The sequence below is a fragment of the Marmota marmota genome, unplaced genomic scaffold (assembly GCF_001458135.2).
Source record: "Marmota marmota marmota unplaced genomic scaffold, marMar, whole genome shotgun sequence".
NCBI lineage: Eukaryota > Metazoa > Chordata > Mammalia > Rodentia > Sciuridae > Marmota > Marmota marmota.
In genome coordinates, this window is record NW_026000019.1 from 7679952 (window position 1) to 7695888 (window position 15937).

The following is a 15937-nucleotide window of genomic DNA, read 5'->3' on the forward strand; positions in this document are numbered from 1 at the left end:
CATTGTACTGTCATGTGTAACTAATTAAAACAAAACCAAAAAAAGAACCAAAATTCTTATCAAGTTAAAAAAAAAAGAACAGTGAAGGAGAAGAGATAGAGTCTGAAGGTATACAGAATATATTCAGGGAAATAAGAGCAGAAAGTTTCCCAACATTTGGGAAGAATTGGACATTCAGGTACAGGATCATTTAGAACCCCAAATACACAGGACAAGAAAAGAACTTCTCCATAACATATGATTAAACTGCCTAAATACAGAACACAGAAAAATGAAAATCTGGAAGAGAGAAGCACCAAGCCATAATTAAAGGCAAGTCCTTTAGAATAACAGAAGATTTCTCAGCAGAAGCCCAAAATTCCAAGACGATATGGAATGACGTATTTCAATCTTAAAAGAAAACAACTGTCAACTCCAATTACTATACCCGGGAAAGTTAATCTTCAGAGTCAAAGAAGGAAAGCAGACCCTCCAAGATAAGCAAAAACTAAGGGATTTCATAACCACTAAACCAACATTACAGAAGATACATGAAGGACTCCTATACCCAGAAGAGGAAGAAAGATAAACACCATTACATGAGCATGAAAAGAACAAATCTCACTAGAACAGTAGATAAGCAACCTTTAATGGAATAATTATCTTCATTTCTTTCTCAGAAGATTCATTATTTGTGTATATAGAGAATATTGATTTCTGTAGGTTGATTTTATATCCTGAAACATCACTGAATTTGCTTATCAGCCCTAGAAATCTTCTGGTGGAACTTTTATGGTCATGGAGATAGAGGATAACATTATCTGCATTCCGCTGTCATATATAAATTAAAAAAAAATAATAATAAAACATTATCTGCAGATATACTTTGACTTCTTCCTTTCCAGTTTGCATGGTGGAAGATCTCTACAATGAAAATTTTAGGACACTGAATAAAGAAATGTAGAAGATACTAGACGATGTAAAGACCTCTTATGTTCATGAATAGGCAGGATTAATATTGTTAAAATTATCATATTACCAAAGGTTATCTATAGAATCAATGCAGTCCCCACCAGAATATCAATAGTATTACTTACAGAACTGAGAAAAAAAATCATGTAGAAGAACAAAAGACTCAGAAGAGCTAAATTACTCTTGAGCAAAAAGAGCAATGCTTAAAGGCATCACAATTCCTGATTTCAAATAAAAGTAGAGTGCATAGAAACAAAAACAGCAAGACACTACTAAAGAAACAGAAACAGACCAATGGAATAGAGTAGAAGACACAGACAAACTCACACAGATACACTCATCTGATTCTTGACAAATGTGCTAAAAATGTATTGGGAAAAAGGAGCCTCTTCAACAAATTGCTCTCAAAAAAGTTGATACTCAGATGTATAAGAATGAAACTAGAACTCTATATCTCACCCTGCACAAAGCTCAACACAAAAGGTGTCAAAGATCTAAGTATAAGAACAGAAATTGCAACTTGCAGAAGAAAAAAAAAAGAAATTCAATTTATGGCACAGGAAATGAACTCCTAAACAGAATTTCTGTACCTCAGGAAATAAGAGCTAAAATCAATAAATGTATTTCATAAATTTAAAAGCTTCTACATGGCAAATAATTAACAGAGTGAAGAGAGAGACTACAGAATGAGAAAAAAAAAAAAACCCTTGCCAGCCACTCTTCTAAGAGAGGATTAATAACCAGAATATATAAAGAATTAACAAATCTCAACACCAAAAATAGAAAAAAAATCAATAAATGGGAAAGTGAACACAGTCTTCAAAAACTTAAAAAGAACTGCCATTTGATCTAGCTATACCACTATTTGCTATACTCAAAAGAATTAAAGTCACCATAGAGACACATACATACCATACCCATGTTTATTGCAGCATAATTCGCAATAGTCAGTCTAGGTGTTTGTAAATAAAAGGATAAAGAAAATGTGATATATACATACATATACATGTGTGTAAATATATATATATACACACACACACACACACACACATGTATACACATATATAATAGAATTATATTCATCTATAAAGAAAGATGGAATTATGTAATTTTCCGGAAAATAAGTGGAAGAGGAGACCATAATGTTAAGTGAAATAACTCAGACTCAGAGAGACAATCATACTGTTTTCTCTCATATGTGGAAGCTAGAAAAGAAAGAAAGAAAGGAAGGAAGGAAGGAAGGAAGGAAGGAAGGAAGGAAGGAAGGAAGGAGCGAAGAAGAGGGAGAGAGAGGAGAGAGAGAGAGAGAGAGGAAGGAAGGAAGAGGGAAAGAGAGGAGAGAGAGAGAGAGAAAGAAAGAGAGAAAGAAAGAAAGAAAGAAAGAAAGAAAGAAAGAAAGAAAGAAAGAAAGAAAGAAAGAAAAGAAGGAAGGGGGAAAGAGAGGAGAGAGAGAGAGAAAGAAAGAAAGAAAGGAATGAATGAATGAATGAATGAATGAAGGGGGAGAGACAGAGAGAAAGAAAGAAAGAGAGAGAGAGAGAAAGAAAGAAAGAAAGAAAGAAAGAAAGAAAGAAAGAGGGAGGGAGGGAGGGAAGGAGGGAGGAAGAATTTCATAAAAATAGAAAAAAAAATCACTAAGGTATAGGTAGGGGATCAATGGGGAGGGTAGAGGAGATGTTTGGTAGTTAGATGGATCCAATTTCTTTTAGGCATGTACAGATATGTCACAATGAAATGCACCATCTGTTTAATTAATATGCACAATTAAAATCAGTAAAAAGTGAGAGTAAATAATCAAATGAGAACTAGAAAAGAATTAAACATTATCAATACAGTAAGTCATTAAAACCCTAAGATTAAAAATAGAATGAACATAGAATATTCAAAAAGATAAGAAGAAAAACAACAAAGTACAACTTTTCAATAATAACCCTAAATTTAGATGGTCTTAATTCTCCAATTAAGAGATATAGTCTCACTGATTAGACTGAAAATACAAAACTCAACAATATACTGCTGCAAGAAATTTACTTAATAAATGAATATATACACAGACTAAAAGTAAAAAGAAGGAAAATAATATTTTAAAAACAAAGTAGAAGTGGTTATTCTTCTATCCACCTAAACCGACTTCAAGTCAAAATCTATTAGAAAAGTCATTACACTTTAAAAATGGGAACAATTCCTCAAGAAATTATGATTGTAAATGTATATGTGCTGACTGTTGGAGGATGCAATTTTATACTGAACATAAAAGGAAAGATAGTGGGAAACCAACAGATAGATTATCCAGACAAAAATCATCAAATAAACATCAGAGTTAAATTACACTGTGAATTAAATGGATGTAACAGGCATTTACATAATATTCTATACAATAGCTGCAGAATACACATTCTTTTAATCAACACAAAGAACTTTTTCCAAATTGATCCTATATCAGACCATAAAGCAAGTCTTAAATAAAAAATAATTAAGATAATTTATTGCATCTTATAAGATAATAATGGAGTGAAACTGACATCAATAGCAAGAGAAACTACAGAAATTATGAAAACACATTGAAATTGAATCATACTTTTTTAATGAATATAGAGTTATTGAAGATATTGGGGGAATGTAAAAATCTCTAGAGTCAAATGACATTGGAAACACAACATATCACCACCTGTTTATACAGCAAGAGCAGTGCTGAGAGAGTATATTATGTCTATGAATACCTATATGTAAAAAATAAAAAAGAGACCTTAAAAAATAAACTAATGATATATCTCCAGATCTTAGAAAAAAAAACTAACTAAATCCCAAATCAGTAGTAGTAAAGAAATGATAAAGATCAGAATAGAAATAAGTAAAATAGAGACTAAAATAATACATAAGATAAATGAAATGAAGAGCTGGTTCTTCAAGAAAAAAATTGACAAATGCTTAGCTAAATCAATCAAAGTGATAGAAAACCCAAATTGATAACATTAGAGATAAAAGGGGGATATTATAATGGATTACATTGAAATATAGAGGATCATTAAAGAATATTTTTGACACTCTATATGCAAATACAGCAGAAACTCTAGAGGAAATGAACAAATTTCTGGGCATATGTGACATACCAAAATATAACTAAGAGGATTTAAAAACCCTGAATAGATTAACAACAAGCAGTGAGATTGAAGCAGTAATGAAAATTCTCCCAACAAAGAAAGTCCAGTGCTAGACTGTTACACTGTGAATTTTATCAGATTTGAAAGAAAAACTGAGAATGATGTTTCTCCAAGTATTTCACAAGATAGAAATGGAAAGAACTCTCCAAAACTTATTCTATGAATCCAGTATCATCCTAATACCAAAACATATTAAGGTTGTGACAAAAAGAAAACTGTAGACCAATAGCCTTGATGAATGAATGTGCAAATATCTCAATAAAATACTTGCAAATTGAATTTAGTGAGACATTAAAAAGATTATACATCATGATTAAGTTTATTTCATTCTAAGGATGCCAGAATAGTTTGACATATGCAAATCAATAAACATGGTACAGCACATAAATAGAATCAAGGATAAAATTACAAAATTATATCAGTACATGCAGAAAAAATTCCCCTAGCAAAATTTAACATCCATCATGGTAAAAGCCGTGACTAAACTAGAAGGATACCTCGCCATAATAAGGGCTACATATGACAAACACATAGATGATATCATATAGAATTGGGAAAAAGAGCATTTTCTTTAAATTCAGAAACAAGATAAGAGTGCTCACTCTCAACACTCTTATTCAATATTGTACATGAAATGTTAGCCAGAGTAACTAGGCAAGAGAAAAAAATAAAGGGACACAAATAGGAAAAGAGGAAATCAAATTATTTCTACTTGCAATGACATGATTCCATACTTAGAAAAATCTACACACTTCACCAAAAGACCTTTAGAACTGATAAAGCAATTCAGCAAAGTAGAAGAACACAAAGTTCACATACAAAAATAAGTAGATTTTTTTATGTACTTATAATGAACTAATTGAGAAAGAATCAGGAAAACAATCCCATTCATAATAGTCTTTTAAAAAATCCCCTAGGAATAAATCTAAGCAAGGTGTGAAAGACATCTACAGTGGAAATGATAAAGTAATGAAGAAGATATTAAAGATGGAAAGATCTCTCATGTTCATGGATTGGAAGAATTAATATCATCAAAATGTAAATATTAATGATAATGATCTACAGATTCAATGCAATCCCCATGATAACAACAATGTCATTCTTCAAAGAACTAGGAAAAAAAATCCTAAAATTTATATTGAAGAACAAAAGACCTGAATAGTCAAAACACTCCTGAGCAAAAAGAGCAATGCTGCAAGTATCACCATATCTGATTTCAAGTTACACTACAGAGCCATAGTAACAAAAAAAGCATGGTACTATGTGTCTATTCCAATATCCCAGGAAATAGAAGCCAGAATTGACAAATGGGTGTACATCAAATTAAAAACTTCTTTGCAGAAAAGGAAATCATCATCAAAATGGGAAAAAAAAAATTGCCTGCTATTCATTCAACAGAGGATTAATGTCCAGAATATATAAAGAATTCAAATCCCTTGATGACAAAAGAAAAAGTAATCCAAATAATCCAATTAATAAATGGGAAATGATCCAAAATGACACATCTCAAAAAAGCACCAATAGCCATTATATACATGAAAAAATGTTCAGTATCTTTAGACATCAAGGAAATTCGAATCAGACCTATGTTGAGATTCCATCACATCCCAGTCAGAATAGCCATTATCAAAATAATAATAATAATAACAACAATAATAGTAACAAATAATAACAAATACTGATGAGGATGTGGAAAGAAAGAAACCATTATAAACTGCTAGTGGAAATGTAATTTAATTCAGTCATCACAAATAACAGAATGGATGTTCCTCAAAAACTAAAACTAGGACTACCAATGATCCACTATACCACTCCTGGACATGTAACTGAAGCAAGTAAAGTCTGCATACAAAAAGGATACCTGCATACCCATGTTTGTTGCATCACAATTCACAGTAGCTAAGTCATGCATTCAGCCTATCTGCCTGTTGATGGATGAATGAGTAAAGAAAATATGGTACATAGATACAGTGGAAATATTTGTCAGTAGCAGACCCTATTTAGCCATAAAGAAGATGAAATCACGTCAAGTGCAGGAAAATGGATGAAACGAGTGGGCATCAACTAAATAAGCCAGAAAGAGAGAGGCACATATCACATCTTTTCTCTCTTATGTAGAAACAAACAAACATCCCTGAAAGTAGAAGAGAAACTGTCAGGTAGGGAAAGAAACCAGTGGAATTAAAGAGAAAGAGAGCAAGAGAGGGAAATGGGAGGGTGGCTATGAGTAGTGCATAATAAATGCATATAAGGAAATGTCATGTTGAAACATTAGCTGATATCATTAACAGATGTTGACAGTTATAATTCAAAAAGCAGACTGGGGTACAATGATCAACTTATGATCCAAGTAATAAGAATGGATTTTTTTCTTATATTAGGAAGATACACATCCTAATGTTTTATTGCCCCACCTCGATGGACCAACATGTACCCATCCCTAGATCCAACCACTTTCCAAAATGTGGGATAATTAAAGTTATTATTTAAAACAACTATTATTACATTAAGTAATAATACTTGTTGATGAGATTGCTATATATACACAATAATAATGCAAATATCTCTATTTCCCATGATACCATGTCCCTTTCAGATGAGAGGGTCACTCTGTGAATACTTGTTTGCACATTGCTCATATGAGGAATGACACTGTTTTCTCCAAGAATCCCCACAAATTGTGACATGCTTTAAACATCTTTCCCTTTTCCTGTGAAGTACATGTGGGTCTCATTTTACTTAGGGGAAATATTCTGAAGTCAGAGAACAAGAAGAAAACCAATATCTGGGCAAAAATTCGCTAAAAAGTCACTTATACAAGTGGTTAGATTAGGTAGTAGTACCCCATGTCAGTTGCCTGTTTTCTCTTCCTGGGATGAGGTGCTTTAAATTTACAGGCATGTTTTGGGGAGAGATCTGGTTAAAAAAAATAAAATAAAAGGATGCATGTCATTGAACATGAAGAACAACGTAAGAGCAGAGAGATGGTGACAATCTTCCCTAAGAGGGGGAGATGGTGACAATCTTCTCATGACAGATCTAAGGGAATGGCAACATTGTAACTCCAGGTCACATTCATGAGGGGGATACACAAAATGCTCCTTAAATAACCCATACTGTCCAAAAGTAGTTTCCCTCTATCTTTTTTTTTTTTTTCTTCTCTCCATCTCCAAATAGGAATCGTGTATTTGTGCCTTTAAATTTCAATGTGGTATTCACTATGCTGGATCTCCCTGTGTCCTTTTTACGGCTTTGAGTGCTAAGATACGACATTTTAAAAATTAGTTTCAGTGGTGGAGCTCCCTCCTTTACATGACACACTGTCTCGGCTCGGAAGACTTGTCTGTCTTGCCTGTGAAGCGTCTTGATGCTTGCCTGGCCACCGTAGTGTACAGCGTCCCGTGTGTGTGCTGAGCCTTTGGAGACTGTGCTGCAGTGTGATTTCATTCCATCTCCTTGTGCCTCTCTGGCTTCAACTTGTCAAGCAGCTGCTACTGACAAATCCTGTTGTCATCCTGGAGGATGCATTGCTGGCAGTGACTAAATAGGTTGCCAACAGTGGGCTAAACACTCTACCCTCCCTGTCTTAGCATTCACAGGGAGAATAAATATCTGCTTTGTCTCTCCTCTCTTTTCAAAGGGTTCTCACTCAATTCTCTGTAGGTCATGCCAATATACACTTAAAATAATGCATTTCTCAACCATCCCCCGCCCACCTCTGGGCACACAAGGAAAGAAGGAATCTGAATGATACTGTGCCCTAAAAGATTGAAATAGGAAGCTTTTAAATTGCCAGTGTAAATAAAGCATAGCGTGAAGACAAACTCATTTTATACTCCAATTTTACTTTTCCATTTCTCTAAATGGCACTACTCCCCAGATATCCCAGAATTAAGACAGATACTATTATAGTCAGCAGCAACTGGACTTGACCCTTTCAGATTGTCATTTCTAGACAAGACAATCTCATTCTCAACCTGGACACGAAGCAATTGGTGATGGCAGAGAAGGAAACTTTCTATGGCATGAGGGCTGCTTGACAGTACTCTTTGTGGAATTCTAAGCTGACATCTGTGCCCTAGCTCATAAAGAATATTTTCATGAACATTCTTTCTTTCTCTGGCTGTAGAAGATAGCTCAAAACTGAAGGAACAAACACTAAAGTTTGTATAGAGAAAGTATCTGAAGCTATGGATCACATCCCAAATGCAATCTGAACTCATGATAACTAAAACTTCAAAAATTATTATTCACATCTCCGGTTACACCCCTACTTCTCATCTCTAACATAATATTGCTCTCAATGAAAAAAAAATGGTCTGTAGAGAATAAACTGACATATCACTGAGCAATTTAAGAATTGTAAAAATATAGAGGCTAGGAAACACATCTAAGTGGGAAATTGCTTGCACAGCGTGCATAAACTGGGTTCAATACCCAGAACAATAACAACAACAACAAAAAAAAAAAAAAAGCTTGAGGTTGAAAGAGTAATACACATAACCATTTTTTTGTTTTTATTTGATGTCAAGTTTAAAATTGTTATAAATATGTTAGTCTCCTCCATGCTCAGGAAATAAACTATAACTTTTATTCTGCTTTAGATAAATTAAAATTACCTGTCTTATGATTCAATACTCTATGTCATACACAGTTATGTACACATTATACAAATATGATACCGGAATATGTGTATGGGCAAAATGTAGCAGTAATTGGGGAATTTCACCTAAATGTCTGATCCAAGATACCTCATCATCAATATTCTTACCATTCACATAATTTTGTTCTTCAGAAAATGGATTTTATAAAAACAACTAAGCTCATGAGGCAACTTTTGTTGCAAGAAAAAGAAATAACTAGTCCAGATAACAGTGATTTATAGTAAAATAAGCATGGAGCAGAAAGGAACCAGCTTCCTTTGAAATGTCAAGGCCAAGAATCTGATGCAGACAGTCTCAGGAAGACAGACTCAGCTGATGCAATAATCTTAGTGGAGAAGGAAATTATGGATGTCATCCTGGTGCTATCTTATTAAGCTGAATACATGACACTCACACTGTCTTCTTTCTTTCCCACTGAAAGCATTTCTGTACCCTTAACTTCTGTTTCTTAGCAACCCCAACCCATACATAAAACGGTATAGATTATTTTTAGGCTCAACCAACTCTGCTGACCTTTCAGTTGCAGCTCCTAACACTAACCATTTCATCCTACATATTCGTAGCCATACTCCTAAGACAAAAAAAAAATTGATTATTATAGCTCATCAGGTTAATTAGGTTCTTGGTTGTTGTACAACCCACATGTTAATTATCCTAGGAACAAGCAACCCTGGTTGGTCTAATTAGCTATGACTGTGACATTCATGGCCACAGGCTAGATAGTGAGGTCTTTAAGAAAATCTTCTCCTTAGATTTCAAGACCTATGTCATGCTAATTATCTTCCACTGCCACTTGCTGCATATGTAGCTAAGAGAAGGAAGATGAATTGATCATCCAATAGGTGATTAAGGTACAATAGAAACATGAAACTTACTAACCCGAAAGCATGCAAAAGCCTAATATCTGGTATAATTTTGCCTGCTTTTAACATGTTACTCAAAGAAACTTGAAAGTAAATACCAAATAGAACATAGGATTCCCCCCAGAGGGTAAGTGTCTTTAATTTCATCAGTAAAGACTCCTTTTATGATTTTCTCCAAGGTATTTTAAACATGCACATTTTAAAACAGAGAACAAGTGATTTTTACATTTTATAAACTATTCCAGAAAGTAACTTGTCCATGCAGAGATGCCAACTTTTCAAATCATTGTATAAATTTGCATATTCTTGATGCTAAACCTAAGAGCACATACAATAATAAATTCAGACAGAGCAAACTTATAGACCCATGATGTAAATTTAAATAAAACAGGAACAAAAACAATGCTGACTATGAATTAGAAAATTAATATAGCCCTATCAAGAAGGATTTGCTGTAGAAATGAAAAAGTGAATCTGCTCTAAATGAGTACAGAGTTGGAAAAGAGAACCTGTGAATCTCAGTAAGTGAGCAAAGGGTATTAGGTCAAGTGCAGCACCCATTTCTCTTTGCATCGAAGTAAACAACTGAAGTGGATAAACACAAAGTAGCTTTTTAAATGAATAGTAGCAAAATGACATGTATTTATTTAACAAATAGAGAATATCTGTATCTAATGAACAATAAGCATCAATTTAATGCTCAAACATTAGTAATAAACCTGAAGATATTAAAAGCACCACAATGAAGCTCATTATAATCCCAAGTGTCTACATTTTTGGGGATATTTAGCAAAATATGACAAAATATAGTAATAAGAGACATAAACGTTGAAAAAAAAAGCAAGCATGTTTCTGTCTTTGAAAAATAATATAAGAATCCTAGACAAGTTCAATGGCTCATATAGATAGAAACTATTAAAATTAGTAAAAGAGATAATAATGACAAGAAAGAAATAGTATACAAAAATGATATATGACAGTTAGAAACAAAAAATAGTAAGAAAATATAATAAAATAAAACTATTCTGCTTACAACATCAATAGAATCTATTTTAAGACATCCAGAACCACACTTTCCAAAGTGGCAGCCCATGAGTCCCATGAGCATCTGAAAGTAACTTGTCCAGAGCAAAATGCTCAGTCAGTGCAAACTACCCATGGCAGCTTGAGGACTTGAACAACAACAACCAAAAAAATGCAAAATATCTTATTAGTAAGTCTTATATTGATTACATGTTGAATAAAATTACTTTGGATATGTATTATCAAAGAGGAAGTATTTGGCACAATGGTTACCATATTCATCACACATGAAAAAAATGTTGCTGGTTCAAATATGTATTATCAATGTTAACTTTACCTGTCTGGAAAATTTGAATTTTAAGATGTGGATCATATTTTGTGAATAGCCTCATGTTTCTAGTGGACAGCACTTTTGGATAGATAAGCAAAAAGAAAAATGTAAGGTTTTAGGGAATAATATAAAACATCGCTGAGGGATGTAACATTAAAAAGATAGAGATAAATCCCACTCTTGAACGTAATTTTAAATGTAAAAATATTATTAGTTTATACACTAAATGCAGTTTCAGCTGGATGCCAAAATGTTAACTGGACTTCACAACATAATCATTTCTAATGTTTACTAGTCAATTTAGTAGTTTATATATCTAAAAATTGACAGGAAAATATTTAAGTGAAAACCAATGGGAAATTTTGCCTAAGTAGATAATAAAATACAAATAAATTTATAATGCTTGGAAAACTGGTAATAGTATGAAAACAAATAGTTTATTAGAATAGAATCAAAACATAAAAATAGACTCAGTTCAGAGATGTGTATAATTAATATACTAATGCATTATCATAGTGACATTGAATAAATGGATGAAAGTCCAAATTATTTTATTAGGGCTGGAAAAATGGATTTAAATATTATATAGGGGTAACAAACGAGGCTGAACAGAAAAACATGGCAGCAGGAAGGGAGTGAACCACCCCATACCTGCGCAGCCAGACCCCCATCTCACCTAGTCAGACTACTATGCCTCTGAGAGTGTCAGAGGACCCCTATCCAGCTGCTGTCCACAGAAATCACCAGCGCTGTGACCCCTTGCGGGGCTTCGGGCCTCAGCGTTCAAGTAGGATGCACTGCATTGAAGCGGGACCCAAAGCCTGAAATCCTAGTCCACACAAGACTCAGCAAGCGCCTTAACAAAAACACCTATCAACACATCTATATAGATCCCCAGGACTTCGCTCCCTCCACCTCACCAGACACCTGGGCGCTGAAAGCAGCTCACCGCCATCTTGAATCAACATTCTCACCATTTACCTGGGGGCAGTTCCCAGATGGGCTCTCCAGGGGCCAGGTACAGGGTTTCCAAACTTCCCCCCTCCCCAGCGGCGGTAACCCAACACAGTAACTACTCAACATGGGTGCAGTGTGACCAGGGAGCCGCCCACGAGGCCCCCAGGGTGAGAGTTTCCTCAATTGGGAACTGCTAGGAGAGGGAGAGACCAGGAACTGGGAAATCTGCAGGCAAGGGAGAGAGATAGTACCGGGCACTCACGTCATACAAGCGAGTGGTCTCAAAAAGAGACCCGTGAGGTGCAGTCTTTCTGCAGGGACTGGTGGGTGCCACTCCCTGCATCCAGGTGCCCTGCTCCAGGACCAGTCTTCCCACCCTGGTTACCCCCACCATCCAGAGGGCAGACACCAGCTTACAACAGACGACCACCTACTGGATGAGAAGAGAAGCAGGAAAGATACAGATCTCTAAAGCTAGTTACAACCCTGGCTTTTTACTTTGAGTTTTTTGTTTGTTGGTTGGTTGGTTGTTGTTTTTTTTCTCTTCTACTCCTCCATCCTTGGACCCTCATAGCCCCAACATATGTGAAACCAAGAACTTTGCATGAAATAGGACTTTGAGGACTGAGTCATCTGAATAATATAATATAGAGGTGTTGTATAGGCCCTTTTTTTCTTTTCCTTTTTATTCTTTCATTTTTCTTTCCCACTCCAAATTCTGTTTTAACATCTGTATTTTTCTAAATACATATGTGTGTTTGTTTTATGTACTCTGCTGTCATCCCACGTACTTGCCTACCCTAAATTACTTCCTGTCTATTCTCTTGCTACTAACCCCTCTTCACTAAATTTCTCCTTCATACTTCCTAAGATATATTAACTTTAATATATCCTCCCATATATCTAATATATAGATATATGTTGTTATATATATAGAGAGAGATGTTATTATATATATAATATATGTTATTATATATATAATACTCTAATAAATGTTTATTGCGGCAAAATTCACAATAGCTAAACTGTGGAGCCAACCTAGATGCCCTTCAGTGGATGAATGGATAAAAAACAATGTGGCATATATACACAATGAAATTTTATTCAGCAATAAAAGAGCATAAAATCATGGCATTTGCAGGTAAATGGATGGTATTAGAGAAGATAATGCTAAATGAAGTTAGCCAATCCCAAAAAAACAAATGCCGAATGTTTTTTCTGATATAAGGAGGCTGACTCATAGTGGAGTAGGGACGGGGAAAATGGGAGGAATAGATGAATTCTAGATAGGGAAGAGAGGTGGGAAGGAAAGGGAAGGGGGTAGGGGGTTAACAAGGATGGTAGAATGTGATAGACGTCATTATCCAAAGTACATGTATGAAGACATGAATTGGTGTGAACATACTTTATATACAAACAGAGGTATATAAAAAATTGTTCTATATGTGTAATAAAAATTGTGATGCATTCCGCTGTCATGTATTTAAAAAATAAAACCAATCAATCAAATCAATCAATCAATATAAAATCAAATCTAAGGGGAAAAAAACAAATGAGGCTGAGACCTGATTATATGCCATAACAGATGTTAAAATCAATCCCGATTAATTAAATAGTAAACTGCAAAAAAGTAACAAAATCCTTAAAAGCAGATGTTTAGGTGGCATAGTTAAAAATAAAATGTACTTTAAGAAAATGGGCCCTCCTCCCTACCCCAGCCCTTCGCACCGGGACGTTGGGGAGGGGGCTGTGCCGGGCGAGAGAACTCGGCGAGGATTCGGAGGATTTCGCTAAGTAACCCAGGCTGACCTTGAATTTGTGATCCTCCTGCCTCAGCCTCCTGAGTCACTGGGATTACAGAATGGTAAAGAACACTGATCATCTCTGGAAAACTTATTGATCCACCTCATGTAAAGTATGCTCAGTTCCTTTCCAGTGGTTTTGCTGGAAACCATGTCTCACTATACAGATGAACCCAGATTCACCATAGAACAGATAGATCTGCTTCAGCGCCTTCGGCGTACTGGAATGACTAAACATGAAATTCTCCATGCCTTGGAGACTTTGGACCGTCTTGATCAAGAGCATAGTGACAAGTTTGGAAGAAGGTCCAGTTATGGAGGAGGTTCATATGGGAACAGTACCAACAATGTTCCAGCATCTTCCTCTACAGCTACAGCCTCTACACAGACCCAGCATTCGGGAATGTCCCCATCACCTAGCAACAGTTATGATACCTCCCCACAGCCTTGCACTACCAATCAAAATGGGAGGGAGAATAATGAGCGATTGTCTACATCCAATGGGAAGATGTCACCAACTCGCTATCATGCAAACAGCATGGGTCAGAGGTCATATAGTTTTGAAGCCTCAGAAGAGGACCTAGATGTAGATGATAAAGTGGAAGAATTAATGAGGTTAGTTACTTTGCTTATTAAGACTCTCCAAGAATGTCTGTGTTCTTAGATTTTTTTTTTTAAGTAATAACTGTATTTCAGTTACTTAACTATAAGAACTGATATTTTTCATTCCTTTCTTTGGAAATGAAAGAAACTATATTCAAATATTATGGTTTTCACTTCTCTACTTTAGTAGCACCCCTCCTTTTTTTTTTTGCTAGTTGATGAACCTTTTTCATTCTTTCTGTTTATCAAAGGTTAGTTTTCTCTTTGTGGCTCTAACAGCTAATTTCTGTCTAACAAAAGTTAGTTTAATCCTTTACTGTAAAGTAAAGTACTTTTGTAAGTACTTTTTCTGAGGAATAAGATAATTTTATTTGATCCTGAATATGTACACTCTTCATTTTTTCCTCTAACATTCCAAGCCACAAAATAATTTAAGCAACTGTTTGACAAGAAGTAATTTTTAGTGAAACTACCATGCACTCATAAAAAGATACAAAAAACACATAATTTTTAGGAAGATTGACACTATTTTTGCCTGAAAGAACCTTAAGTTCTAATTTTAGCAACAGATGCATGCACACACAAACACACACACACACACAATTACAAGTTAAGTATGAACACTGAGACTTTAAACTTCAAGAAGAGATGCCCACCTTGAACAGAGGTAATAAAGAAAGGTGTCACACGAGACACTGGGTCATTTTGAGGATGGCTTTGTGTATTTTCCATTGCTATCTGTGTCCTTAGTCTAGAATTTTCCTTAGCACATGTTAAGTGCCTTATATGTTAAGTGATTGAATGAATTTGACCTCAACCTTAAAGGATAGTCACTGTTTTAAAAGATGAAAACTTTATTTAAAAAATAAATAAAACCATATTTAATGTTAAGGGATTAATATGATACCAGAAAAGATAAGATATATCTTTAGTCTGATAATGATTATAGATGCAGAAGCTTATTTCTTGCTTTTATCATTATGTCAAAATGAATCCTACTGTTACATGTAACTAAAAAGAACCAATAAAAAGAAAAAAAATTCTAGATGCAGTCTACCACTAAGCTACATCCCCAACCCTAGCTGCTGCTTTCGAATGTAATAAATGTATTGTTAAGATTAAAAAGGAGAATTGTTTGGGCATATATAGTAAGATGAACTTTTGAAATATAATAAGATGAACTTTTAATTTTCCTGAGTAGATAAGATGTCAACAATAAAATTAATTTTTTAGGTTTAAAAAAAAAAAAAGAAAAAAGAAAATGGTATAGGTCCTGTGCATATTGCAGACATTATTACCTCATTATTACCTCATCCCATCCCATTATCAGATGGAAACTATTCTTATATAGGGGAAAATGAAACTCTAAGAGGTTAATCAGCTCGTCCAGGTCACACAGAATTCAGCTGGTAGAGCTGGGACAATACTGTCATGTATGTGTTTACCTGCTTATGTTCCCAATAACTACATTATCATAGAAGAAAGGAATAATAAATGTTTCCATAAAGTAAAACTATAATCAATATCAAAAGATGTAATTTTTCTAGTTTTAAATAATATTGGCAAAACTGATAGATCAATA

General features: G+C 34.5%; 1 protein-coding gene across 1 annotated transcript; it reads left to right on the forward strand.

The window, feature by feature from the left end:
• Positions 1 to 13646: 13646 nt before the first annotated feature.
• Positions 13647 to 15373, forward strand: LOC107147538 (homeobox-containing protein 1). Its single transcript, XM_048809821.1, has 2 exons — positions 13647 to 13733; positions 13811 to 15373. Exon 2 carries the CDS (start codon positions 13868 to 13870, stop codon positions 14414 to 14416), a length of 549 nt encoding a protein of 182 aa, XP_048665778.1. The 5' UTR covers positions 13647 to 13733; positions 13811 to 13867; the 3' UTR covers positions 14417 to 15373.
• Positions 15374 to 15937: the final 564 nt, after the last annotated feature.

Coding starts and splice junctions, on each gene's coding strand:
- LOC107147538 (XM_048809821.1), top strand. CDS start 13,868: ATGCTCAGTTCCTTTCCAGTGGTTTTGCTGGAAACCATGTCTCACTAT.